At 61.7% G+C, this 26,595-nt stretch overlaps 2 protein-coding genes across 7 annotated transcripts; one reads left to right on the forward strand and one right to left on the reverse strand.

Moving 5' to 3' along the window:
* The first annotated feature begins 697 nt into the window (after positions 1-697).
* On the forward strand, positions 698-18,335 carry SLC6A9 (solute carrier family 6 member 9). 4 transcript variants are annotated; one of them, XM_085067786.1, is made up of 14 exons: positions 698-867; positions 3,298-3,444; positions 11,965-12,121; positions 12,278-12,409; positions 13,470-13,722; positions 13,802-13,934; positions 14,360-14,494; positions 14,574-14,677; positions 14,758-14,995; positions 15,083-15,217; positions 15,521-15,620; positions 15,857-15,957; positions 16,139-16,309; positions 16,535-18,335. In XM_085067786.1, exons 2-14 carry the CDS (start codon positions 3,415-3,417, stop codon positions 16,745-16,747), a joined length of 1,902 nt encoding a protein of 633 aa, XP_084923912.1. In that variant the 5' UTR covers positions 698-867; positions 3,298-3,414; the 3' UTR covers positions 16,748-18,335. The 4 variants fall into 4 exon arrangements, with proteins under 4 accessions (XP_084923912.1, XP_084923913.1, XP_084923911.1 ...); XM_085067787.1 differs by lacking the exon at positions 3,298-3,444; XM_085067785.1 differs by lacking the exons at positions 698-867; positions 3,298-3,444 and adding an exon at positions 7,683-7,821.
* A 526-nt stretch (positions 18,336-18,861) lies between these two features.
* Positions 18,862-26,227, reverse strand: B4GALT2 (beta-1,4-galactosyltransferase 2). 3 transcript variants are annotated; one of them, XM_085067789.1, is made up of 7 exons: positions 26,210-26,227; positions 22,714-23,100; positions 22,119-22,354; positions 21,855-22,045; positions 21,463-21,585; positions 20,306-20,410; positions 18,862-20,164 (listed from the first exon to the last, which is right to left on the reverse strand). In XM_085067789.1, exons 2-7 carry the CDS (start codon positions 23,027-23,029, stop codon positions 20,014-20,016), a joined length of 1,122 nt encoding a protein of 373 aa, XP_084923915.1. In that variant the 5' UTR covers positions 23,030-23,100; positions 26,210-26,227; the 3' UTR covers positions 18,862-20,013. The 3 variants fall into 3 exon arrangements, with proteins under 3 accessions (XP_084923915.1, XP_084923916.1, XP_084923917.1); XM_085067790.1 differs by lacking the exon at positions 26,210-26,227 and adding an exon at positions 25,393-25,602; XM_085067791.1 differs by lacking the exon at positions 26,210-26,227 and adding an exon at positions 25,270-25,293.
* Positions 26,228-26,595: the final 368 nt, after the last annotated feature.

Here is a 26,595-nt window from a genome sequence, read left to right on the forward strand (position 1 = left end):
TACATGTGTGTGTACATGTGCCAGCAAGCACGCTAGCTGCAGCATGCACAAGGCATGGACACACAGGTGTATGACCTGCCTGTGTGCAACAGACACCCACACAATGCACACATGCACAACAGTCACACTGACCTCACACATCTTGGCTGGAGCCGGCGGCTATCCCGCTGCCCGGGATTGCCATGGCGCTGTGCCCTGGCAGCGTGTGCGCGCTGCGTGTGGCTATTCCTTTGTGTGTGAAAATGTGTGTGTGCGTGTGAGGGGATGCGTGTGTGTGGGGATACATGTGTGCCCCGTGGGAGCTTCTGTGTGACCATATATCCCATATATATTCACACGTGCCACGTGCCTGTGCAAGCCTGCATATGCCCTCCAGGTCCACATGCCTGTGGGCTGCATGTGGGATACCGGTGCCTATGCGTGCCAAGTATGCCATGTGCATGCCCAAGTGTGCCAAGTGCATAGTATGCCCGAGCATGCCCGTGTGTGCAGCATGTCTGTGTGTGCCGTGTGTACCCGTGTGCCCACACGTGTGCGTGTGTACCATACGTAGCCCGCGGTGCCGTGTGCGCTCTCGCCCCCCGCGGTGCCCGCGGTGCCCCGGTGCGGCGGGGCGCGGTGCGGGTGCCGAGGCGGGGCGCTGGGGAGCGCGGCGAAGCGGGGGGCGGAGCACGGCGGCGGGGGCGAGAGGCGGTGCCAGCCCCCACCGACCTCCAAACTTTCATTAACTCGGCAGCACCGGCGGCGGCGGCTCTGGGCCTGGTACGGCACCGGCACTGACAGCGACACCGGGCTGGGCGCGGCAGAGCGGCGCCCCCGCGGGCCCACCCGGCGCGGCGGGAGGAGCCGGGCGTCGGCATGGGCACGGTAAGGGGCGCGCACCTCCGCCGGCACCGGGTGCCCGGCCCGTCCAGCAGCCGTAGCAGCCCTGGGAATGGGACGGGAGAGGAGTGGGAGGGCTGCCGAACAGGGGTGGAAGGGGACGAGGGCGGCGAGGGCCTCCGGAGCGCTGGGGTCGGGGACTTCGGGAGCGGCACCGGGAGCCGCCACCCGTCAAGACTGTGTCGGGAGCGGAAGAGCGGGATAGCGGGATGCGGGGCGGTCCCGCATCTGTTGCTTTCGCGGCGCGGCGGCGCGGTGCCGGGGGAGCGCGGGGGCGCGGCGCGCAGAGCGGGACCACCGCCGCCGCACCCGGGGAGGGCGCCGGGCACCGGGGCGGCCCGGCTCGGTGACGGGCCGGGGGGGTTGGCGGTAATTTTCCACGGGCATGTGCCGGGGCGGGGCGGCGGAGCAGCCACCACGTGGCGGCTGATGTAACCGGGCCCCCCCCGCCACCGTACTGCACCGGGCGGCGGCGGCGGCGGCGGTGGGGAGCCCGGCGGCGGGCGCGTCTCGGCGGGCGCTGCCCGCGGGGCCGCCGCTGGAACCGCCCCCGCGGGGCGGGAGGGGAGCATGGCGGCGGCAGGCCGGCCCGCTGCTCGCCTTCCGTGGGCATCGGGGAAGCCCGGTTGCGGCGGGCCCGGCGGATGCCGGCGGAGGAAATGGCCTCGCAGGTGGCAGCGGCTGCACCGGTGCATCGGGCCGCCCGCCCGCTGGGCGGGAATGAACGGGGGCTCCATCCTTCGGTTGGGCATCCGTGGCCTTCCGCTGGATGCCGTGGGCTGCCTCCCCTCGGCGAGGTGTGACATTCTGTCTGCGAGCCCCTGTGAGTGCCCAGGTGTCCCCATTTCCACCGTGCCCCCCGTGTCGGCTCTAGGTACGAGCTGTGCTGCCCTCCGGTCTGTCATGGCATCTCGCAGCTCCGGGAGAGCCACCCCGTGGCACCAGTGCTTTGCATCCTCGTCCCTGCTGGTCTGTCCCGGGGGATGCTGCAGCCTCCGGCATCCTTGCATCCGTCCTATTGCCACACCACCGCTGGCTTCGCGCTCGGTCCTTACCAGGCTGGGAGCCAACGCCAGCGGCGGCATCTACGTAGTCATGGAGGCTTATCAGCACCTGGCAGACCCCGAGGGGAGTAGCAGCCTTCGAGCCCCTGAGGCACTCCCCTTTCCCAGTACACCGGGCTGAGTTCCCGATCTGAATTCAGGGCCGCAGGGCGGGCAGTTTTTGGCAGGCTGGGGGTAGGTGTGTGATGGGGAGGAGGTCACCGAGCCTGCGCCGCCCACCTTTGAGAGGTCCCTGTGCCATGCAAGAAGCGAGGCTTGTGGCAGTGATGACATCTCAGCTCCCCTGGAAATGCAGCCACTGCTGAGGAGGGCATTGGCAATGGGATGCAGTATCTGTGGTATCTGCTGGCTGCAGCCTGTCTGAGCTGGGGTGGCTGGGGGCTGACACCACATCCCCATGATTCTTGCCCCTTATCTACACTGCCCATGCTCCTTCCCTATGTCTTAAGGGTCTTCTTCTGCTGATTGCTCCAGTCATGGCAGCCTGGGGATAGGTCCTGGGGTGTTTGACTGCTGCTGGTGGCGGCCAGGGACACTTGGTGTGGGTCCGGGGTCCTTCTTCAGCCAGCAAGGATACTGAGCGCTGGTGTGGGATCTGCAAACACCGGTGCTTGTTGCACAGACAATCAAACTGGTGTTTTGCAAGAGCGTCTGTCCCTTCCAGCGAGGTCAGGCCTCGGTGTTCCCCTGGGGCCTCCAGCAGCCCCAGGCTGGGGCAGGGGTGAGGGCTGGGGAGGCAGATGCCTGTGCCCGTGCTCTGTCCAGCAGCACCTGGCACCCAGCAGAGCCCAGCAGCTCGGCCCCCCTGCGCCGCACGTGCATGCGATGCACCGGGGCAGAAGGCAATCGTTTCCCATCTGTGTCCTGCGCGGCAGCTGAGCCCTGCACTGGCCCCGCTCAGCGCCCAGTCCCGGCGCTGCCGTGTGCCGCAGCCACTTCAGCTTCATCTCTCGCTGGGGGAGAGCTCAAGGGGCCCCCGCTCCTGCCCGCAGCCCCTGACGCCCACCTGCCGGGGGGCCAGCAGCCAGCTGTCCGCAAGGTCGTCTGTCCACACCGGGTAAATCTTTAACTGCTTCTTGGGAAACACCTGGGAGCCACCGCTCCTGTGGGTGCTAGGGGGTTCAGAGACGCTGGAGGGGCTGGGAGCCAGCAGGAAGAGACCCCATCACCAGCCCACCCAGTCCAGGGCCCTGTGTCCCCCACCAGGAGTCTTGCTACCCTGTGGGCAGGTACAGGGGAGCGACTTGCCTGGCACAGCCTCCCGATTCTTGGAGGGAGGGGGAGGCCTGGGGCGGGGATGTGCCCACACCACCAGTCACATCTCTCTTGGTGTCTTCTCCCCTCTGCCCAGCTTGCTCTGACAGTGGATTGAAGGACGCTAGTGCTGGTGCCACAGCCAGCGTGACAGAGAGCGGGCAGGCGAGGGACCCTGCACTGGGCAGCCGGCACCGTGCTCCAGCCTCCAGGAATGGCCGATAAGTGCAGCGAGGGGCTGCTGGTAAGTGCAGGGGTGTGGGGAGCGGGCTGGTGTGCACCACTGCCTCAGGGACCCAGATAACCCAGCGCAGGGAGCAAGACACTGGGGCTCCTGTAGGAGTTGGTGCCTTCCTGTGACCTCCAGTTGGGGTTGTGGTACCATGGTGCTCCCCCAGCATGATGATTTTTGGGCTGATGCTCTCTCCATGAGCTTGTTGCCTGTGGGGCTCTTTGGGTGCGGTGTCTCATTGTGCCTGTAGATGCTATCACCTGTTTTCAGGAGCTCTACCCAGCCTTATCACCCCCCTCCAGCTCTCCAGGCGGGCGACTCTACAGTGTGCTGTTGGCAAAAGTGCGGGTGTTCTTCCAAGCCAGGTGCTGCTAGAGGGGCACAGACTGGGGTCTTTCCCCTTTGTCTCCACCCGGTGGGCTCTCTCAGACTAGGCTGGTAGGATGGTATGCTGGCAGAGGCAGGTTTCTCTAGGCACCAGTGTTGTGTCTGTCCCTCTGTCCTCACAAGTGGTGTGTTGCAGGGTGCTGTGAACTGCCCTGCACTTGGCTGTGCCAGGGCTGGCTTTGGTGTTCCGGGCAGATCTGGGATGTGCCCACTGCATGTCTTTGTTGGAAGGCTGTGGTGGCCCCATGCTTGTGGCAACTCAGGTTCCTATGACAGGCTGCTGTGCTGCATTGGGCAGGTGAGCCCAGGCTGGGCTTGGCTTTTTCCCAAAGGGTAGGAGCTGAACTCTGGGATTGACACGGTCACCGGGCCCTCCCCTTCCCGGGGGGCTTCCTGAAATAGCTGCACACTCCAGCTGGAGGGCTGGGAGCCAGGGTTTGCCTGGGAAGCCAAGAGCCAGGGGAGCGGCATGCTCCAGCAAGTGCTTCCAGCGCGCCCGCGTGCACGCAGCTCCTCTGCTTGTGTGTCCCAGCATGGCCCTGCCGGCTGTGCCTGCAGCAGAGAGCCCAGCACCCATCCTGGCCCTAACAGAGAAGGAGCTGGGGCAGCTGGTGGGATAGGAAGGCAGATTTCTTCTGGAGAAGCCCCAGGCTGGTAACAGGGAGGCTACTGAGGATGTATCTGGGTACAGTCAGGGGTCTGTCATAGGGACATATTTCTGCACATGCTGCTTGCCGTGACTCCATGCTGTTGATGTTTTCTTGCTGTGGCCAGAGCAGTCAGCATCGCACAGGGGTAAGGGCTGAGCCTGACACCCATGTCAGGGAGCCAGACATTGGAGTGCCCACCCACTCCCAGTAAATCTTTAACCCACTTCTCAGAAGTACCTGACCAACCCACCCCAGGGCCAGGGTGTCAGGTGCAACAGGGTTTGATACATGCTGTGTTGGTTGCCCTGGGTCTCAGACCTCTTCCTGGGCCTCCCCTGTTTCCAGGGTGTGAGGATACCCCTGCACAGGGCATGAGGGTTGCTGCTATGTGGTCTGTGAGGAGAAGGGCAGGTCCCTTTGGGAGCATCCCTGCATCCCCATTCCTGCATCCCGAGAGCCTCAGGAGGAGCTGCAGTGGGCCAGGTTCTGACTATTGGGTCCCCAGGAAAGAAAGCTAATCTCCTTGGCCTGCCTCCAGGGCCCTGCCAGTAACCTGGCAAACTTTGGTTCCTGCCTGTCCTCTCATCCTGGCCTGCAGGTGCAGCTTCCACCTCCACCACCCCCAGCCCAGCCAGGGTCTCACCGTGCAGCCCCTGCACAGCATTGTATACAGTGCCCGGGGCTGGACAAGTTTACAGTGCCCACTGTGCCCCACCTGGGGAGGGACAGGGGTGATGGAGGCAGCAGCAATGGATGATGAGCAGCTGTGCCTCAGTTTCCCCACTTGTCATCTGGGGCCTGGAGAACAAGGGTGATGTGTACTGCTTTTGCAGAATCTGTGTTTTGTGGGTGCCCCTGTGATGCTCTAAATGCTCACTCCAAAGCAGCAGGCAGCTGGGGGGGCAGTGCCTACCCTACTGCTCCCAAGTCCCAAAAATGCTCTGACTGCTGATACCCAACAGGGTGCAGAGCAGCTTCAGGGGCTGGATCAGTCCCTCTGTGGCTGGGCAGAGGGGATCCCTGTGAAGCCACAGGGAAGTGGGGAGGGTCTGACTGCCTCTCCTTCCCAGGCCTGTAAGGACATTTTGTTTTGTTGTCCTTGGGGTGCTTTGTTCACACTCCAACATTGCCAGTGGCTCCTGACTCCCAGGGCTGCCTTGCTGGCACAGCTGAGCAGCATTTGGCTGCAGCTTGTCCAGCTCAGGTAGGTTCCTGCTGTCACCCAAGACCACCCTGACCACACACTGGGGTGCTGCTCCCACTGCACTGCAGGGGAGGTAAGGGCTGGGGGGTCCCTGCCTGTTCCAGACACCCCCAGCGGCGCAGTGCCACTGACCAGCGGCAGGAGCTGCGGAAGTGGCTTTTGGCTCTGGGAGCCCTTCCCGGAATACCAAGGGGCAGTGATGGGGGGGCTGGCGGGGGATTTTTCTGCCTGAATGCCCCGGGAGAATCATGTCTGCCCTGGTAGAATGAGGCCGGAGAAAGGCAGCCCTGTTGGGAAGCGCTCAGCTACGGGATAGTGGCACCGGGACAGGTCCCTGGGCATCATTCCTACCCCAGTCACCCTGCAGCCCTGTCAGGGTGCTGGAAGACCTGTGGACCATCCCTCTGCACCCATCACCCTGTCTCTCTTAATTCAGTCCCAGCACTGCCTGCTAGCCCGCCAGGGTAGGTGAGGGTCCTACTGCAGGCCCTTTGTTTCTACCAGCGTGTGTCCATGCAGCTGGCTGTCCCCTCTGTCTGCTGGCTGGGCTGCCAGGGGAGCAGCACTTTGCTCCTACAGGGCAGGGCTGGCACAGGGTCTGGCATCCCCAGGACAGGGCAGTGGGTCCTGCTGTGCTGTGCTCAGGCTTTAAGGGGCAGGGGGTGCAGCATGCCTAGGGCAAGACATGTGGTGGCACATAGGTGGCCCAGGCAAATTGATGCAGCTGAACTGGGGCGTGGAGGGATGCCTGCAAGGTGCCCACACACTTTGTGGGGTGTCTAGGCACAGAGCTGCGTGGCTGCATATAGGGCAGGATTGGGCTGGGGTCAGTGAGGCTGGCACTGCATGGGGTGGCTCTTGGCTTGCACACGTCTCAGGGGGCACAGTTGGGTGCTGCCATCCCATGGGTGGGACATGTCTACTGGGTGGCTGGTGCAGGAGGGTACAGGGATGAGCACTGGGTGCTGGCATGCAGGAGGTTGAGTGCCCACCCCGCACACGTGTGCTGTTCACGTGTGCGCCCACGGCCGCTGCTGCCCGGACCCCAGATGGTCGCCCGAAAGCGCCGGCCTGTCCCCCCGCCCTCAGTGCACCATCATGTGTTGCTGGCGCCTTGGCTGCACTCCCCAGCCGGGACGCAGGGCTGAGAGCAGCTGGGGCACCCTGAGCCTGGCTGCAGGGCACCCTGTGCCCGCCCTCCCTTGGGACGCAGCACCCCACGAGGGTCCCACCCCGTGCTGCAAAGGGGTGAGCAGGGAGGCTGTGGGGTGCCTGGGCAGTGAAGGGGTCATGGCACAGCCCTCCTGCCAGCCAGATGGTCCCCCTCGGGGCAGTGACCTTGTATGGGTTGCCATGGAGACCCCATGATGTCACCAATAGTATGACGTTGAGTGAAGTAGCATGGCACCAGGCAGGGGATGTGCCCCCAGACAGGCTTGTCCCTGTGCCCCTATCCCCAAGGAGGGCTGTGCCCCGTCCCTGTAGCCCTTGAATGCCCGGGTTTGGGATTGGGCATGCAGGGCCAAGCTGTTGCATGGATGATTGGCATAGGGTCAGGAATGCATGTGTGGGGCTCGAGATGTTGAGGCATGAAAATAGGGGGCTCTGAGGGAATGTTGTCTTCTGCCGTGCTCCGAGAGCAGCTCCTGGCCCCGACCAGACGGGCAGCGGTGCCCGCGGGGGGGGCAGTGCTGCCCACTGGAGCGTGCAGGGCTGCGAGCAGCTGGACCCCGCTAATGAGGCCTCATTAAGTGGGACAGGGCTGAGCCCGCTGTGCAGCCTGCTCTGCCGTGCCCTGCCTACGCCAGCCAGGGAGGGCACCTGGCTCGTGGGGGTACAGCTCGTGGGGGGTAGCGGAGGCACGGCAGTGCCTGCGGGGTGGGCCAGGCGGGGATGGTGCCAGGGCAGGTGGCATGGTGGGGTGCCGGTGCTGCGTCGGGGCGGGCGACAGGGGGCCGAGCCTGGCTGGGAGGCAAGTGGGGAGCAGTGCCAAGCGCTGGAGGCAGCGGGCGGGGGAAGGCGGGAGGGCGGGCGGCTGCTGCGCCGGAGCCCGAGGTGCCAATGAAGCTGGGGACTCACGGAGCCGTCCAGCCTGGGCCCCCGGATGGCAGCTGTGAGCAGCCAGGCCCCCTCGGACCCTCTCAGCAGGTCAGTGGGCAGGTGAGAGCAGGGTCTGGGGGGCAGAGTGGGGGGTGGGCCAGGCTGAATGGTGGCCATGCCAGTGCTGTCGCCCCACTACTTGTGGCTCTCCAAAACCCTTTGTACTGTCTTTTGGGTGGTGGCTCTGCAGGGCTGAGCCACAGCTGTAGATTTGTGCCTTGGCATGCTGGAGAGGTACCCCCGAGCCCCACAGCCTTTGATGTGGGGTGCTCCAGGGGAGGGAGGGCACAGCATGGCACCAACCTCTCCATGGCCTCAGTTGTGTTGGGAGCAAGAAGAGATTGCCTGACTGTTGTGTTTGTTATCCCTGGAACCTACTGATTTTGCAAAAGAGGTGCACAGCACCTGGGTTGCAGCTCGGTGCTGCAGGGGCAGAGTATGGCTACGATCCTCCTTTTCCCCCCTCTCCCCTCTTCCCTTTCCTGGACATCAGTGAGCAATGTCAAAGCTTGCCCCAGCCCCTCCATGGCACCCCAGGGCAATACTGGTACTGCTGTGGGTGGGGTCGCAGAGCACACTCGCTCGGGGATGCCGTTGAGGCTGGACAGCCTTCTGCATTGAGGGGTAGTGAAGGCTGTGTAACACTCCTTGGAGGTCCTGGGGTTTGGGCGTGCCCCTCATCACTGCATTACCCCCGCCCCGGGACTGTCCTCAGCGCCCATGGATGGTGCTGCCACTGCCCAGACCATGCTAGATGCCTTTTCCCCCACAACATGCCTCTGCTACACCAGGAGAGGGGCAAACATGGGGCTGGGCACTAGAGAGAGAGGGCAGGGAGAGTTAGGATGTGCCGGTGGGGCTGGCTGAGCCAGGATGAGCAGGTTGGCAGGGCACAGCAACCTCTGATGCAGGGATGACACTTGTAGATTCATTATCCCATGTACCAGAGACAAGGAGTACAGTGCCTGATTAGAGGGTCCCCAGCACCCAGGATCAGCAGACAGCCAGCAAGGACACCCTCTCTAAGTGACTCCATCCCTTGGGACTCCCACCTGCCTCCACCCTCCTGGAGGAGCCACTATTGTGGCAAATGATGTAATTAGCATATTTTTGTATCTTGCCCTGGAAGAGCCACTTTCTTGCCCTGGAAGAGCCACAATTGTGGCAAATGATGTAAATAGCATATTTTTCTATCTTCCAGCAGCCCCCGCCCAGAATAGCCATGATTTTGTTGCCGTTGCCATGGCAATGAGCAGTGACATCAAGCTGATGACATCAGGTGTATTGGTATCCTGTGCTGGCATTGCAGGAGCAGCCCTGACAGCCCCCCAGCAGGAGGCTGGATGGAGAAATGTGGGGTCCCTCACTGGTTCAGGGGGGCTGGATAAGGTTTGTGTCCCACAGAGTGCCTCTGCTGGGCTGGAATACCCCCATGTGGGCAGTTTGAATGGGGAAAAAAGAGGAGGTTCATGCTGGAGATGCCTCCCATGAGGACAACCCCTTCCAGTATCGGCCCTGCCACCACCACAAGCTTCCCAGCCATAAATCAGGGCCCCTTAGGGAAGTGGGGGGCATCCGGGCACCCCAGCCAAGATGTCATTGTGTGAGGCGATGCTGCTTAGCATGAGAAAGGCTTTGGTGCCAGGCGGGGTGATGGATGATGCCTGCTTTGCTGGACTGGGGAAGTTTTGGCCATGGTGTGTGGGGGGTTCCCTGGGGAAGGGGGAGGAAGGATGTCCTGGGCACCCCGAACGTCCCCTTTTGGGATGTTTCGGACATTCCCTTTTGGAACTTCCCTTCTGGAGACATTTGGGCTGCCTGGGGCATCCTTCCTCCTCCCTGATGTTATCACCCAAGCCAGGCATCCTTTGAAGCTGCATGTGATTACATGCATGGAAAATATGGGGCCTGGGAGCAGGACCTACACCCCCCAGAGACTGCATTGTTGCTGGGTGGCAAGCTCTCTCATTGCATTCCAGCTCTGTCCCATTCCTACAGCAGGGGAAAGGGGGAGTTTCATCTTCCCAGATGTCTGGGGTCTTTCTATCCACCCCCTTCTTTTACCATGTGGGGTTGGGAGAGTGGTTAATGAGTGTAAAGGACAGGGCGACCTTCCTAGATTTGGGGAGGGGGGGTTGCAGCAAGCTGATGGGTGAGCATGCAAATGTTTGCGCACGTGTGCTCGCTTGTGCATGCATGGACACACATGTGGCTGCCCCCTTACTGGGGACAAGTGTACCAAAAGCCCTGCACTGCAGCAAGGGAGGAGGGAGCAGCAGAGGCCTGTCAGTTTCATTGCACTGGTGCCAGGCAGCTCAAAGTTGGGGTGCTCCATGAAGGTTGGGGGTGAATCCAGGGTCACCTCAGCAGAGGGATGGCTTGGAACAGGGATGAGGTCCCTTTTGTCACCAGGGCTCCAGGCTGAGCCCAGGCCATGTAGTGTGTCTGGTAACCCCACCAGACCCTTTTGTCAGGGAGGCTGGAGCATTGCCCCCACTCCTGCTGGCCGTGCTGCTCATTAGGAGCCTCGTTAGTGCGAGCAGCTTAATCAGAGGCTTCCCGATCGGATCAGTCTGCTCGAGTGGGCAGTGTGCCCTGGCATGGGGACAGCACTAGTGTCCTGTCCCCCCACCTTGGGGACCCCTGAGCCCTGCTCTTGCAGAGCACCCCACAATAAGAACTTCTGCTGGGAGGGGGATCCCCCAGCACCCAGAGCTGCTGTGAGCTTGTTTCTGACAGACTCTTTGCTCACGGGGTCAGGTGGGGGCACTCCGGTTCCCCATCTGGGCACGGCAGCGTATTGCTCCCATATCCCTGCCCAAAGTGCCCTCCGATGCCCCAGTCGCCCCTCTCCTGCAGCCCTGCTCCCCTCAGCCCCCCCGCAGCCCGCGGCGCGTGCGGGCCCCGCTCGCAGCAGATGGCTTTGTTTGGCAGCGCGGTGCCGGAGTCGCTGGGCATCACGTCCCGGCTGTGCCGGCCCTAATCAAATGATACGGTTAGGTGCACCGCGCCTGCTGCCTGCGCCCCGCCGGCGTGAGCAGATCCAAAGTGACGGCTCCCGTTTGTGGCCCCCTCACTGCCGGCGTCAGCCATCGTGGGGGGCACATAGAGAGGGGGGCAGTTAGGGGAGAGGTGTGAGGTGGGCACAGGCACTGGGGTGTCTGTTGTGGTGAGACCAGCACTGTGCAGCTCCAACAGGCTCCTAGGGCTGCCGGCACCCTGTGCTACTCCTGTAGGAGCATGGGTGCTGTGGGACCACGCACTGGCAACCAGCACCCTCACCCCATGCACCCTTCCATCACCTGGCCCCAGGTGGGGAGGGGAGGGCAGGGCAGGGCTTGGGCCACCCCTGCACCCTGAAATGCCATCTGCCCTCAGTCCAACCTGCTGAAGCTCCAGAGCATCCACACAGGACATTCGTATTACCCCAGGGCAGTGCCAGTACAGAGGCATGGGGTGATGGGTGCCATCCTTGCCGGGGTGACGGGCACTGATCTCTGTTGTTGTTGTGCTCCTTGGTGTGAGCTCACATTGTGTGGCAGTCTGCACAAAGCGCCCTTTCTTGCCCCACTTCTGCCCCCCTGCCCCCCAGTCTCCTGCAAGGAGGGACATCTGGGCACTGTGGCTGTCCATGCAGGGGACCTACCTGCATGGGACCCCCTGTGGGCTGCCCCAAGCATGGTGCCCTTGCTTTGTGCTGAGCCAGCAGCAGGACCCTGTCTGTGGCAGGATGCTTTTTCCAGGGGGGGAGCCAGCCCCCTGCCTGCTGTAGTCACTGCACCTCACTTCCCATTGAGAGGGGCTTCTGCTTCAACCTGGGGGTCCCACAATTCCCCACCGAGTTGTGGGCAGTGGCCACCCAGCAGGACCTCTCTTGCTGGGCACGGGGAGGGGGGGCGTGAGAACAGAGGCCCCTTTGTGCTCTGGCGCCCAGACCTGCTTTGTATGAGTTGCAGGCTCTCCCTTCGCTGCAGCCAGGCTCTGGGCAGAGCCATTCATCGGGGGGGGGCCACCACCACTGCCCTCCCCCTCCTTGGCACGGCCTGTGCGTGGCGGGCAGCAGGGGCAGGCAGGGGGGCGGGATAGGGAAGGATGCCGGGGACCACCCAGCCCTGCTCGGCGGCTGTCACCCTTCCAATGGGGCCAGCGGGGGGGTCCCCAATTGACACATCCCATGGCATCTCTCTGCAGAACGGCGCCGTGCCCGGGGATCGGGGCAAGCAGGACAAGAGCGTCAAGCGCGGCAACTGGGGCAACCAGATCGAGTTTGTGCTGACCAGCGTGGGCTACGCCGTGGGCCTAGGCAATGTCTGGCGCTTCCCATACCTCTGCTACCGCAATGGGGGAGGTGGGTGTCTGGGGCCAGGGGAGTGGGGTTCCTCTGGGGAGGTGTGGGAATGTGCACCCCAGCCCCGCATGGTATTTCTTGGGGTGGTGCAGGGCATGGGAAGCACAGCTGTGCCTGGGTTCGGTGCCCACTCATCCTCTGGTTCCTGCCCACCAGGTGCCTTCATGTTCCCCTACTTCATCATGCTGGTATTCTGTGGCATCCCCCTCTTCTTCATGGAGCTCTCCTTTGGGCAGTTTGCCAGCCAGGGCTGCCTTGGTGTCTGGAGGGTCAGCCCCATGTTCAAAGGTAAGGAGCTGCCTGTCCTTGCTGACACATGCCAGCATGGGACACCTGCTGTCACAGTGCCCGGCAGTTGGTGTGACCCTCACACGCCATGGGGTGCACACACACCTCTGGCACGCCACATGGCCCAGCGCAGGCACCTGCAGCTCGCGCAGCCCTGCACACGCATGTCCTGTGCACGGAGCACTGTCTGCATTGCACAGCTCCCCTGCACACATGCCCACCCTGGCTACGCTGCCCTGCACAGCCTGCCTGGCGTCCCCTGCACGCATTACACGTGCCCCTGCACACGCGTCGCATCTCCTGCACAAACCCCAGCCCTGTGCTGGCATGCACTGCAGGCATTACACACACATCCCTGCATATGCCACACGTGTCCCCAGCGCGCCACTCTTGCAGAGGCCACTGAGGTCCCCTGAACACACTGTGACATGTCCAGCTGTGGACATGCTTCTGCAGTCCTCTCCCTGGACCATGGGCAGTGGGTGCCACGTGCTTGCCCTGCCGTGGCTAGACCCTGCTCTGGGTGCATCTCCTGGCTTATGGGTGTGCTCCCATGATGGTGGCTCCCCGGCACATACCTGCAGGCTGCCTGCCAGGTGACATGCCCACGTCATGTCTGAGTGCAAGCAGCCCAGGCACACACTTGTGTGCTCTGCACAGTGGCATGCTGAGTCGGGAGTGCACTTCCCTGTGCTCATGTGTCCTTTGTCACATGCTACCAGATAACTACAGGCCTAAAGTCACTGTAGCCAGGAGTGACCCCCACCCAGTTGTTCTCTAGTGCTGCAGACCCCAAGGGTTTGCTTGCAGCCTGTGTGCATTGCCACATGTCCTAGGGTACCCTCAGCACCACTAGGCTTGTTGGGAGGTAGAGGATCCCTTGCGCAGTGCTCCTCACCCTCATGCCACAGCCAGGCACTGAGCTGCAGCATGGCTACAAGGCTGCTGACAGCATTGCATGCAGCCCACTCCTCCCATGCCACAACCCCTGGTGCTGTGTGTCGTGCCTGTGCCATGCCGCCGCACCCTGCCGCTCACCCCTCCCCGGTGCTGTTCCCAGGCGTGGGCTACGGGATGATGGTGGTGTCCACATACATCGGGATCTACTACAACGTGGTGATCTGTATTGCCTTCTACTACTTCTTTGTGTCCATGACGCGCGTGCTGCCCTGGACATACTGCAGCAACCCCTGGAACACGCCTGACTGTGTGGGGGTGCTGGACGGGAACCTCTCCAGCCGTGCTGCCCTCAACCTCACCCAACTCCTCAACACCACCCAGAAGCGCACCAGCCCCAGTGAGGAGTACTGGAGGTACCAGGGACTGGGATTGGGGATGGGGGAGGTAGCTATGGTGGGGCTCCACTGACGCTGCTGCCCCTTCCCCATACAGGAGGTATGTGCTGAACCTATCGGATGACATCGGGAATCTGGGCGAGGTGCGGCTGCCCCTGCTGGGCTGCCTCGGTGTCTCCTGGGTTGTTGTCTTCCTCTGCCTCATCAAGGGCGTGAAATCCTCGGGGAAGGTACCTGTGTGTTCTCTCTCCGGCCCCTCCCTGTGGGTGTGGACATGCCTCATGGGGTGTCCCCTCTAGGCATAGTCCCTCCTCTACTGGGAATTAACGTTCAGTTGTGGACATGTCCCCACCCCTTCTGGGCACAGCTCCTCTGCTTTTAGCATAATCCCATCCCTCTGTGTACGCTCCTCCCACTCTGGGAAAGGCCATGAAACCGTATGACCTGGCCACATCCTTTCTGGACACAGCTTTTCCCATGTGGCCATGGCCCCACCTCCTTGACAATAGCCCATTCCCTGGACCATATCCTTTCCTCCTGCTCTATCACTCCACACTCTGGACCATAACCCCAGCCCATAGCCATGCCTTAGCCACACCTGCCTGTGTCCCTTCCCCTGCCCCCATCTCTGCCTCACTGAGGTGCTGCCCCACAGGTGGTGTATTTCACGGCCACCTTCCCCTATGTGGTGCTCACCATCCTCTTCGTGCGCGGCATCACGCTGGAGGGGGCCGTCACTGGCATCATGTACTACCTGACACCCCAGTGGGACAAGATCCTCAATGCCAAGGTGAGCAGGGACGAAGGGTGGTGGGTGGCCAGGGCTGAGTGGGGCTGGGGGCGCAGCACTGACCATTCTACTGCCATAGGTGTGGGGTGATGCAGCCTCACAGATCTTCTACTCGCTGGGCTGTGCCTGGGGTGGGCTCATCACCATGGCCTCCTACAACAAGTTCAACAATAACTGCTACCGGTGAGTGCCTGACCATGGCTCCCCCACCACCCTGCCACTGCACTGCTGCCTGTGGCTGGCCCTAACTCCTCTTCTCATAGGGACAGCATCATCATCAGCATCACCAACTGTGCTACCAGCGTCTATGCTGGCTTCGTCATCTTCTCCATCCTGGGCTTCATGGCCAACCACCTGGGTGTGGACGTCTCCAAGGTGGCCGATCACGGGCCAGGCCTGGCCTTTGTCGCCTACCCTGAAGCCCTCACCTTGCTCCCCATCTCGCCACTGTGGTCCATTCTCTTCTTCTTTATGCTTATCCTCCTGGGGCTGGGTACACAGGTAGGTGATGATGGGGCCAGGATGTTCAGATGGGGTGGCATGGTGGGGCCAAGGTGGTGACATGCTGGCCCCTCTGCCCAATCGCAGTTCTGCCTGCTGGAGACTCTGGTCACAGCCATTGTGGATGAGGTGGGCAACGAGTGGATCATCCGCAAAAAGACCTTTGTAACGCTGGGAGTGGCTGTGGCTGGCTTCCTGCTGGGCGTCCCGCTCACCACACAGGTAGGTAACCATGGGACTGTCACCATGGGGTGTCATTGCCATGGCGATCTTCATCAGCCAGATCCACTTTGTTGTCACCATGACGGTAGTGACAGCCAGGGCCTGGTCTTGCCACACCAACACTGGTGATGGTACCCAGAATTAAGTGTCTCCATGCTGACTCTGGCATCAGGCATAGCCATGCCAGCTGTGGTAGCAGTATCTGAGTTGCACATTGCTGGTACAGTCAGCATGGCTGTGCTGTTGCCCTGCCAACAGCAGTGGTACCATGGGGGCAGCTGTACCAATGGGTTTGTCTTCCAGGCGGGCATTTACTGGCTCCTGCTGATGGACAACTACGCCGCCAGCTTCTCCCTGGTGGTCATCTCCTGCATCATGTGCGTGGCCATCATGTACATCTACGGTAGGTGCAGCTGCCTGCAACCAATCAGATGGCAGGGTTGACCCAGCCAGCCAATGGAGAAGTGCTTGGTTTCAATCAGCGGTTTGGTCTGTGCTGCATGGGGAGGTTGTTGCCCTATCGGGAGCTGCGGCCTGGGGAGGCTGGTGGGGCCCACCGCAATGGCGCTGGGACTGGAGCTGGGTGGGCAGTGAGGGGCTCAGGTCATCACCAGGGCTGGTGGTCACCTTTCTCCTCAGGGCACCGCAACTACTTCAAGGACATCGAGATGATGCTGGGCTTTCCTCCCCCTCTCTTCTTCCAGATCTGCTGGCGCTTCATCTCACCTGCCATCATATTTGTGAGCATCGCAACCATGGGGCATTGGGCCGTGGGAGGAGGGGGAAGGAGCTCACCTGGACGTGGCGCTCCTTGGGGAGGAGGGTCCTGGGCTGCAGGAGAGCAGGCATAGAGCAGAGTGGGGAAGTTTTAGGGGCAAGCTGGCTGCTCCCCACTGTCTGATCCTGCCTATCCCTTCCCAGTTCATCCTGGTCTTCACAGTGATCCAGTACCGGCCCATCTCCTACAATGAGTATGTCTACCCTACCTGGGCCATCAGCATCGGCTTCCTCATGGCGCTCTCTTCTGTCATTTGCATCCCCATCTACGCCATCTACAAAGTGTGCCGTTCTGAGGGGGACACACTGCTTGAGGTAGGTGGCCAGGGGCTACACCCCTTTGTCTGTGTCCCATCTGGGGCTGTCAGCAAGGCTGTCCCTCGCCTTACTGGAGCTGTCAGCAGTGGCTGAGTGCAGGCAGTATCTGTACAGCACCACATTTCTGTGCAGCCCTGGAAGCTGCTGGCATGGTGGTGCAGACTGGAGCAGGGGAGCATGGTGGGTGCTAATCTTGTCTCCATCCTCTCCCTTTCTCTCTAGCGCTTGAAAAATGCTACGAAGGCAAGCAAGGACTGGGGCCCAGCACTGCCAGAGCACCGCAGTGGGCGCTACGCCCCGGCGTTTAGCCCCTCCACCGAGTCCCACCTGGAGGTGCAGCCCCTGCAGCCAGAGAAGGGCCAGAGCGAGGCAGCGGCTGCGTCCCCCGTGCAGGGCAGCAATGGCTCAGCCCACAGCCAGGACTCCAGACTGTGACCCCCCACAATCCCTGCACCCCCTCTAACCCCTCTTGCACCTTCCGCTGGCGGAGCCTGGCTCCGGGCCGCACCGGACCACGGGGGCTCTCAGCACCCATCCCCGAGACACCCCCCCACCTCCTTGCCGGTTAACCCCTCCCGCCCCCGCCCCTGTGGCGTTCGTTAACCCTCGTGTTTACGGTAACCTTTGTGCTCGACGCTGGGACAAGAGAGGAGGGGGCACAGCCCCGGGAGAGCCGGGAGCCAGAGGCACTTTGCAGGGGCCCTGACCTGGGGGGATGCACAGGATGGTGGGGTGGGATGCTTCCAGGCTCCCACCCCCCTCCCCAAGCCAGGCAGCCTACCCTGCCATGGGGTACCCTCCTGACCTTCCCAGGGGGAGGACGTGGGGTGGGACCAGGGCTGGGCATGCCAGGACTGTCTGCAACCTGTGTGTGCACAAGGGCATCATGGCAGAGGTTGGCACTGCAGGGACCCCCAGCCCGGTTGGGCACTCACTGTAGCTCAGAGTCTACTGGGTCTCACAGGTGGTCATGCCCAGGGGTGGTGCCAAGCACCAGGCTAGCACAGGGACTGGGGGGCAACCATGTTGCTTGCACGGGCAGTGGGATCTGATGGTACAAGACACAAGCACTTAGAGCACACGTGTGTACACGTGTGTGTCCCTCACAGACACAGCATGGGCACACATGTGGCATACGTGGGCATGCACATATGCATGGTACGCGGGGGTGGTGCAGGCAGTGAACAAGTATGTACCCTCCATGCACCCCTCCACCCTGTGGCCCCACTGGGGGCTGTGGGTGCCCTTGTGGGTGGCCAGGCATTGCCTACAAAGCTGGGCACAGCTACAAGCAGTGTGGGCACAGCCCAGCGCTGCTGCCTGCCCCGCAGTGGGGCAGGAGGCTGGGGAGTACTTAAGCCTGGCCGGGGGGTGACCAGACAGGGATGAGGTCCAGCTCTCCTTGGCAGCCCCAGCACTGGCAGGGGAGGACCCTCCATGGTGCTAAGGGGGAGCAGGATGGACCGGCCTCCCCCAGTTGCTACTTAGCAAGAGGTACCAGTGGAGACACGAAGGGCTGCACCAGCCCACTCGCTCCGAGCCATCTGGGGATGTTCAGTCCCCAACCAGTATTAGTGGAACAGGATGCACTGGCAAAGGCCGGGCAGTTTTAAATGTCTTCCAGCTCCAGCCAAAGCACTTGGAGCTCTTGATTTGGGGTGGATGGGTGAGACCCTTACTACCCCGCTTGCTCCCCTCCCAGCCAGCACCCTGTGCTCCCTATGTCACAGCCCCGAGGCTGGCACAGGGACATGGCACAGCTTGGCACAGTGGCGGGAGGCGGTGGGCGGCGAGCCCCAGGAGGATGTTCCAGCTCCCCGTCCCGAGCCCCCCGTCGTGCCGCGGCGAGGGGCGCAGGTTCCCGCATGGTGCCCGTGCCCTGCCCCTCGAGTCACGCCGCTACTCTTCACCTCTAATTGTTAGCAATAACGCGCGCGTCCCTGGGCAGCGCTGCCTGTGCCAGTGTCTCTCCTGGTGTAGAGTTCTAAAGTATCCTAGATTTTAATGAGATTTATATTCCTGAGGCTGTGTCCCGCTGTGCCCTTCTTTGGGAACCATGCGGGGGGAGGGAGGGATTGAAGAGTGGGGGACCACACTTCATCAGTGCAGCTCTTTGCCCCTCTGATGCCAGGTATTGGCACTGTACAGCCAGCCTGGGTCCTGGGGAATTCTCCTTTGCCCTACTCAGATGTACAAAACTGGAGCTGGAGGTAAGGCAGAAGATGGAGGACAGGGGCTTATCCATGCTGGGGGAAAGCGTTACCCCCAGATGGATGGGAGGGCAGCAAATGTCCCTGGCACAGTGAGGGCAGCTGGCTTTGCCTTGGGCATGCCCTATGCACTTTACCCTAGCTGGATCAGGGCAGCAATGCAGGCTCCTCTGCATTGCTGAGTGAGCTGGGGGAGCCCCCCTGGGTGGACAGGTGCTCTGCCTCCCAGCCAGCAGCTGGAGGTGGCAGTCAGGACTTCCCCTCTATAACCCACAATCTTACTTCCTCATCAGATGGTGCTTTCCCCTGCCCCCCCTACCCAGTCCCACAAAACCCTGCCAACTTTTCAAACTTTTATTAAATACAAAACCCCCGGTCTCTATGACCGAACGCTGCATTCAACGTACGCTGAAAAAAGGGTCAGACATTCAAATGTACAAAAGTCGCCGGTGCCCCCCAGCCCTGGCGAGCTGCCCTGCTCCAAACCCCACTGCTCCCATACCCCCATGGAGTGTCAGGGGTGCTGGGGCTCCCAGACCCATGGAGGGGCACAGGGCTCCCATCCTGCATGGTCCTAGCCTCTCCTGCCTGCAGCCCCCCTGCCCCTGGCCCGGAAGGGGGAAGGCAGACAAGGGGAGACCTCAAGGGGAAGATTCCCTCCCTGCTAGAAGGGGGCTGCACCAGCCCCCACCAAGAGGGGCCAGGGGGTTTAAATGAGCCCTATTCCCCCCCACCAAAGGGGGGAGGGTAGGTGAGGGCAGGTGCAGGCAGGGGCTGCACACATGCACAGCACCTGCCTTTGGGGAAGGGGGATGAGATACAGCTGCCATCCCCCCAGCCCTGGGGAAACTGAGGCACAGCGAGGGGCATTCGCTAACCAGAGGTCTCTGTTTGGCAGAGCTGAGACGGGGCCCGGCTCTAAGCACCAGACTAAAGCAGAGGAAGACAGCGAGCCACATCTGTGTGTCCAGCAGCACGGGCAGTGCCTGGCCACGGCAGCAACCTCGCCCTGATCCTGCCTGCCTGGGGGCCTGGGCTGCTCCCATCCCCAGCTGGGGCAGCAGTGGCTCCAGCGCTGGTAAAGGGGGAAGCCTGCACCCCACTTCTTACAGCACTGGTGGGACCCTCCAGCTCTCAGAGAGCAGTGGGATTTCACCCTCTCGGCCCAGGGTGCAGGCAGCAGCTGGCATGGACTGGGGGCTCCTCACCAGCCCTGGGGTTGCCCCCTCCCTCTGTGCCAGGAGCCGCTTGCAGGGCAGCCGGGCTTCTCCACCAACACACCACGTATGGGGCAGGGGTCCTGCAAACACACTCGTGGGGATGGGGGGGACAGAGAAATCCTGGGGACTGAGGGGCCGGCTGGGAGGCAGCCGTCTCCAGAAGGCAGCAGAGTAGGCAGAAAACATCCCTGTCCAGTCCTGGCTCTTGGGCTGGGGCAAAACCCACCATGCCCAGCCAGCCTGGGCACAGGGGTTCCCGGTGACAGGAGCATTAGCCGCGGGCCAGGCGGGGTGGTGGCCTGCCAATCTCCACCGTGATGTTGGTGTACATGGGCTGGCGGGAGATCTCCACCAGCCGGTACTGCAGCGAGCTGATCCCGTCCCGCTTCATCGTCATTTTGGTGTTCTGGATCTTGGTGAATCTGGTGGAAAGAGCAAGATGAGGATGAGGATGGGGGGATGCCATAGTGCCAGCAGTGCTGGACCTCTGTGGGGGTGAGCAGAACAGGGGAGCCCAGTGATCGCCCAGCATTCTGACTGTCCCAGCCCTACGGCTCACTCACCTCTGTGGGTTGGGCTCGTTGTGTTTGTCGCGTTCATGCTTAATCATGCGGTACCTCCCAATGCGGATGTCGGGCCTCGACACCTTCATGCCATTCAGGGAGATGCTGGGGGCCGGAAGCAGGGTGGGATCAGTGTGTGTGCACCAGGGTAGGTCATTCCCCAGCCCAGAGACCTCCAGGGTCAGACCCCAGGCAAAACAAACCTGTCCCTGGTTAAACAAAGCTGTGCCAAGCCAAGATGAGCAAAGCCAGCTCCCACCCAGGCCAGCATCATGACTTAGGGTGCCACATGCCCAACAGCAGTGTGCCCAAAGCGCCACTCCCGACCAGGGACTGGCAGCTGTGTTCAGCCTGTGCTGCACACATCCGTGTGCAGCCATCCGTCCCTCCCTCCCTCCGTGGCCCCTGCCCTTTACATTCTCTGAATGCTGCTGCCTAGCCCTTTCCTTGGAGCTCTCCCCTCAGACCAAGGGCTGCCTGAAGCTCTTCCAGAGCTCCACACGCTTCTTGTCCCCCACCCCTAGCCCACCTGTGTGGAAATCACAGCTGTGCTGTGTGTCCAGGGCTCCACAGGGTTTTTTGCTCGTCTGGCCATTAGAGGCTGGTTACACCCCACTGGCTGCACACTGCTCTCCTAGGCAGCACCGTGGGGGAACCCACTGGAGGTGAGGTGGCTGCTGTTCAGCTCTGGCACCCAATGCAGGGTGAATCTGGGGGGATTGGGCTCTGCTCTGCACGCAGCTGTGCTGCTGCCTGCCAGCTGCCAGCTGGAATGACTGTGTGGCTGCTGCACGGCCACCACTGAGATGCTTCCAAGTTTTTAATTTCAGCCCTGGACATATGCAAGTTTACCATCCCAGCCCTCATATGGAGCAGAGCCCACAAGCACACCACCCTACGGGTGCAGCGCATACCACGCTGCAAGGCTTCAGCCACAAGGGAGGCAGAGGGGTGCTGGGAAAGGCCAGTTCCATCCATGAGGGTCATCAACCCTAAAGATAGAGTGTAATTCAATCCCTCCCCGGCATGTGGCACGGCCCATGCACATCCCCCACAAAACCGGGAACATCAACGCTGTGAAAGTGCTACATCAGTGCTCGATGGGGAGCCTGGTATATCCCCGACCAGTAAGGGCTAGTGAGGGGTTGGGCACCTACCGGTTAAAGATGTCATCATCCTCTCCTCCCCAGCCCCAGTACTCATTGGGAAAGCCATTGATCTTCAGGAACTGGGACTTGCTCAGCCCAGAGACACCACCAAAATAGCCAGCATAGGGCAGCCTGCAGGTTGAGAGCAAATGGGTCAGCCCAAGAGACAGACAAACATGGAGGTGAGCCCCATGGGGATCCCCAGGTATAAGCACCAACCCTTTCCTGTGTCATCCTCCTACCCAGGGCTCTGTGCCCTCTCCTATCTCAGGTCCACAATTCAAGTCATCAACCTCATGCCTACCTCAGGTGACAATTGAGGGTGGTTGCCCTGATGTCATCCCAGAGAGACATTCCAGCCCTGCCTGGGAAGAAACAGCCCAGCTCTCCAGGGCACCCACCTGAACCCAAACTTGTCCATGCCAACAGCAAAGTGTCGTGGCTGCTCATAGCAGCGATAGAGGTTGCGGTCGTCCATGGGAATGAGGTCCACGTCGCTGAAAATGAAGCAGTCATACTCCTCATCGTCCTTGAGTGCTTCCATGAATCCCACGTTGAGCAGCTTGGCCCGGTTGAAGGTGTCTTCACCGAACTGCAGGGCAGAGCTCAGTGATGCCTGCTTGTCCACCCCAGCCCCATCACCCCCTTGCCCCTGCTCCCCTCACCTGGTTGATGATGTAGATGCCATAAGCCACCTTCTGCCGGCGCAGGATGGGGTGCAGGTAGTGCAGCCAGTACTTGAGGTGGTGCTCGCGGTGCCGGAAGGGGATGAGGATGGCCACCTTCTGCCGCGGTAGGCAGTCTGGGGGGGTGTACTTGCCGCCCTGGCGCACATCAGGGTTCTCCCGCTGCACTCGCTCCATGCTCATGGGAGAGCTGAACTCGATGAGCAGACGCCCAACTGTGAGAGGGAGGGCAGGGTGATGCCCACAGGACAGAACACAGTCAGGGTCATGGTCACCTGCCACTCTTGCCCAGGGTGGTAAAGTAAATAGCAAGGGGAACCTGCAAGGGGGACTGGTACTACCAAGGGCAGAGAGCACCCAAAACCTTTCTTAAACAGGGGCAGAGAGACTGGGCTAACAAAACCAAAATCAGCTGTCCTGATACCAGTTTCAGGCTGGGGTTTCTCTACTACTTCACCAGGAAGCTGTGCTCAGGGTCCAGGGGATAAGGAAGTCAGCCATGGGCACCCACCTCAGCCCTATGTTTGGAGTCAGAGCCCAAATTCACCCCCAATGCTCACCCAGTATGTCTCACCTAAGCCAGGAGGTGTCTCCTGGCAGGGCTGCAAGGGTTTCTCAGTGGCAGACTGGTTGGTGCTGGGCTTGGTGCTGGGGGATGGGGCCTCAGCACCAGCTGGCCCATAGCTGGGAACGGTGCCGTTGGGGCGGGAGGAGTTGGAGAAGGGGTGGGCGCGCGAGGCATTCCTGGCGTTGAAGCGGCTGAAGAAGTCCAGGTGCTGCGCGTAGACGTCAAAATAGAGGATCATGATGATGACGAAGTGGAGCAGGCAGAGCAGCAGCACGGCCTTGCAAATCCTTTCCAGGGTCACCCCCAAGAGCAGCCTGGTCATCTTCTGGGCACGGGCAGGCGGACATGTGCGCTTGGCGGGGCAGGGGGGCGGCTCCAGCCACGGTCCTAATCCTGCCAAGACACCTCATGCTCAGGACACCATGAGCCTGAACCCCCAGCCCAGCCCAAATGACACTGGGACAGCAGGAGCACCACAGGTCTCATACAGAGGTGAAGGGCTGGTATGCCAGAGAGCATCCCAGGGGGAATGCTGCACCTGGATCCCTGCTCTGAAGGCGCAACCATGAAGATACAAGAGGTCCTCAGCCCCAAACAGCAAGTCCCCTCCTTGCTTTCCTAGGCCAAGACCAGAACAGGATAAATCCACTCCCCTTCCTTTTTTCCCACCCAGACAGAGGATGGGGACACCTCCACACACACCACAAAGAACCTCCATGGACATTGGGCCCTTGAAGAAAGCTACTGTCTCCAAAAACATGGCCAGCCTGGGATGTCCCAAGGTGACCCCACAAGGCACCCCCTTCTGAGGCACCCCACTTTCCTGTTCCCCATCCTGCTCCCTCCCCACAGAGCTACACCCCAGCAGCAGCACCAAAGTGGGGCAGCAGTGAGAGTCATGCAGGCAGGGGCCCACCTCTGGCCATTGAGGACAGCAGCTGCATAGCAGACATCGAGCCTAGCCAAACCAAGCAGGATGCCACAGCCCCCCTGAGTCAGGGTTCCCTGCCACATCCAGGGGCATCCGGCTTACAGCCAGCAGCACAGATCCTCTCCCTTCCTGCTGCTGTTGGCGAGGCCCCCCAGGACCCTGGGACTGCTGAGAGTCAGGGTCCCCTTATCTCCCACATGACACCTGGAGCCAGGCCAGAGCCCTGCCAGGAAGCCAGCAGAGGAAAGTTACTAGAGAGCCCCAGACAAGTCATACCATGTGGCCTTTCCCAGCCCTGCCACTGCCAGGGCTCAGGCTGTAGCGCAGCCATGCACCCCAGCTCCTGCCCTGATCCCTGTCCTGCTACTCCCTGCTTCCAGGAAAGCTGCTAGAGAAGCCTTGCTAGGGCAAAGCAATCACAAGGGACAGGCACCAAGGTTCACAAAGTCCTGGGGACCTCAGGACAGGCCAGAGCTGCTGCATGGTCCCAGGGGGACCTTGGTTCCTGGGGATCTGCAGCAGGATCCCCAGCAGGAGTGCAGGTAGCACCCATGGGTGCTGGCAAATGGCCACTGGCAGCTGTCAGCCCTGTCCAGTGGAGCCCCCCAGGGAGCCACAGGGCATTGACTGGGCAGTGATGGCCACACTGGATGGGAGTGGGAATCAGAGCTGAGGTGAGAAGCAGAACCCTTCACCCAACCCTGCTCTGGGGTGTTCTCTCTCAGTCACAGGACTGACCATGGCAGGCAGCAGGGTGCTGGCAGGAGCCCACCGCAGGCAGGGAGATGCTGAAAAAGGCTCTCAGCCCAACACCTCAACTATGTCCACCCTCTCTCTGCAGGATGCAGAGCAGTATCCCTGTGGTAAGAGGTGTCCTGGCACGTGTCTGCAGCCCAACCCCACACCCAGCTTTCTTCTAGAAAGTTGCCCTCTGGAGAAAAGCTGGCTCTGCCGTTATCACCCAAACTTTTGCCCCCAATCACAGTGGCATGTCACCCTGCACAGCCCATCGACACAGGGACCTGCCCCAGCACCTGCCAGAAACCCTCCCCAAAACTCGTGCAGTGGTGGTGTCTCAACAGCCAGATGAGGAGACGATAGGGAAAAGTCAGAGCTGGTTTTAGGGGCCCTTTGGCAGCGCAGTCCACGAGGCAAGTAGAGAACGATGCTCAGCAAGAACGAAAGCAAAGCACTCCATCGAACAGCAGCCACCGGACACCACGAACACGAGTGGGCTTAGAAACATCTGCTAAGGAGGGGGTTATGAAATATGATGTCATCTCCCCCCACCGCAGCATCTGTGCAGGGTGTGAAAGGCGAAAAGCAACCTGGGGCTGGGGAGCTGGTCCCCAGGGTTTCACATCGGTGCAGTATGTGCCACGGGGCTGGTGATGCTCGTTTTGGAGGGGATGCTCATCCCCGTGGACTCCATCCTTCTTCCCGCAAGACATCCCAGGGATGGGAGAAGGGAGGCAGGGTGGGAGCCGATGGTCCCCGTGCCCCAAAGGCGACCAACTCCCAGCCGAAAGTGGGGCGAGGGGCCGCATTCAGCACAACTAACACTCCCCCGCCCCCTAATTTTTTCCAGTCCTCCACACAAGCAAAAACTTATAAAAAAAATTAGAAACAACCTCAAAATTAGGCTTTCTCCCGAGCCGGGGCGGTGCCGCCGATGAGCGGCCGGGATCGCATCCCCCGGGTCGCATCCCGGGCCTCCCCCGCCCGGCCAGGCCTGCCCGCGCCGCTCCACTCACCGCGGCCTCGGGGCTGCCGCGCCGCCCCGGCGCCGGTCAGCGGCCCCCGCCGCCGCCTCCTTCTCTTCCTCTTCCTCCTCTTCCTCCTCCAGCCCCCACCGCCGGCCCGCGGGCTCCCATGCCCGGGGCTGCGGGGGGCCCAGCCGGCCGGGCCGCCGCACCGCCAAGAGCCGCAGGGAGACGGGGCCGCGCCCGCACGCCGACTCCGCCCGCCGCCGCCGCACCGGGCGGGGCCGCCGCCACCGCCCGCCCCGGAGCCGCCGGGGGAGGGCAGTCCTGCAGGCACCGGGGCCCACGGACGCGGGTCGCACGGATGCAGACACCCACGAGGGTGCGCGATGCCTCCGGCTCCGCCACGGGATGTTCAGCCCTTGTCCCCAGGCGCGGCACCGGGTCCCTTCAAACACCGCCGGGACACAGGCACAGGGTGTCCCGGCCTTTCTTCCTTTCCTTGCTCCCCGCTGCCGGGAGGCAGCGCTTCCACAGACCCACCTGCGGAGACTCCCACGCTCCCGGCCCTTGGTGCTGCCTCAGCGTCCGTTGCAACCTATTTGTGGCTCCTTCCCCCACACACCACCCTTTCCGTGTTTCATTGCTAGGAAACACTGGGAATCGCACTCTCCTTACCACAACGGCATCACCGAAAGATCTTGGTCTGGTCCCACCGCAAGTTTGGCCCACCACAAGTAGTTTTTGCACTGTCAGCAGCATTTCCCTTCCTGCCACCCCCTCAGCCCCCTTCCCCAGCATTTGTGCCTGTTTAGAGCAACCCCTGTCCCTGAGGCCTCTCCTCCTCCTCCCATGCCTGGCTGCTCACCCAAGCGAGGGCTTTCCTGCTCCCTTCTGAAGCTCCCTTCAGCAGACCTTTCAGAAGAGAACTGAATGGCACCCAACCAGCCCAGCCCTGCTCCACCCCTGCAAACAAGCCCCGCTGAAAGCAGTCCAACTTCTGCCTCCAGCTCTTGGTTTGGCTCCTCAGCAGGTGGCATTTCCCCCATCAATACCTACACATGGTTACCAAAATATCTTTTAACTCCCGCTGCTGCTGCTTCTAAATGAGACAAGGTGTAACATCCTGGAGCCTTGCTTAAGCTTTTGTTCCTCTGCTTGAGCAGCAGGTGTTTATCCCAAGTCCTGGAAGCCAAGCACACACACCTAGGACAAGGTGAGCACAGGGTGTGCTTGCCCTGTCCTGAGAGCAGC

The sequence above is a fragment of the Lichenostomus cassidix genome, chromosome 8 (assembly GCF_008360975.1).
Source record: "Lichenostomus cassidix isolate B80296 chromosome 8, HeHo_3.0, whole genome shotgun sequence".
Taxonomy (NCBI): Eukaryota; Metazoa; Chordata; class Aves; order Passeriformes; family Meliphagidae; genus Lichenostomus; species Lichenostomus cassidix.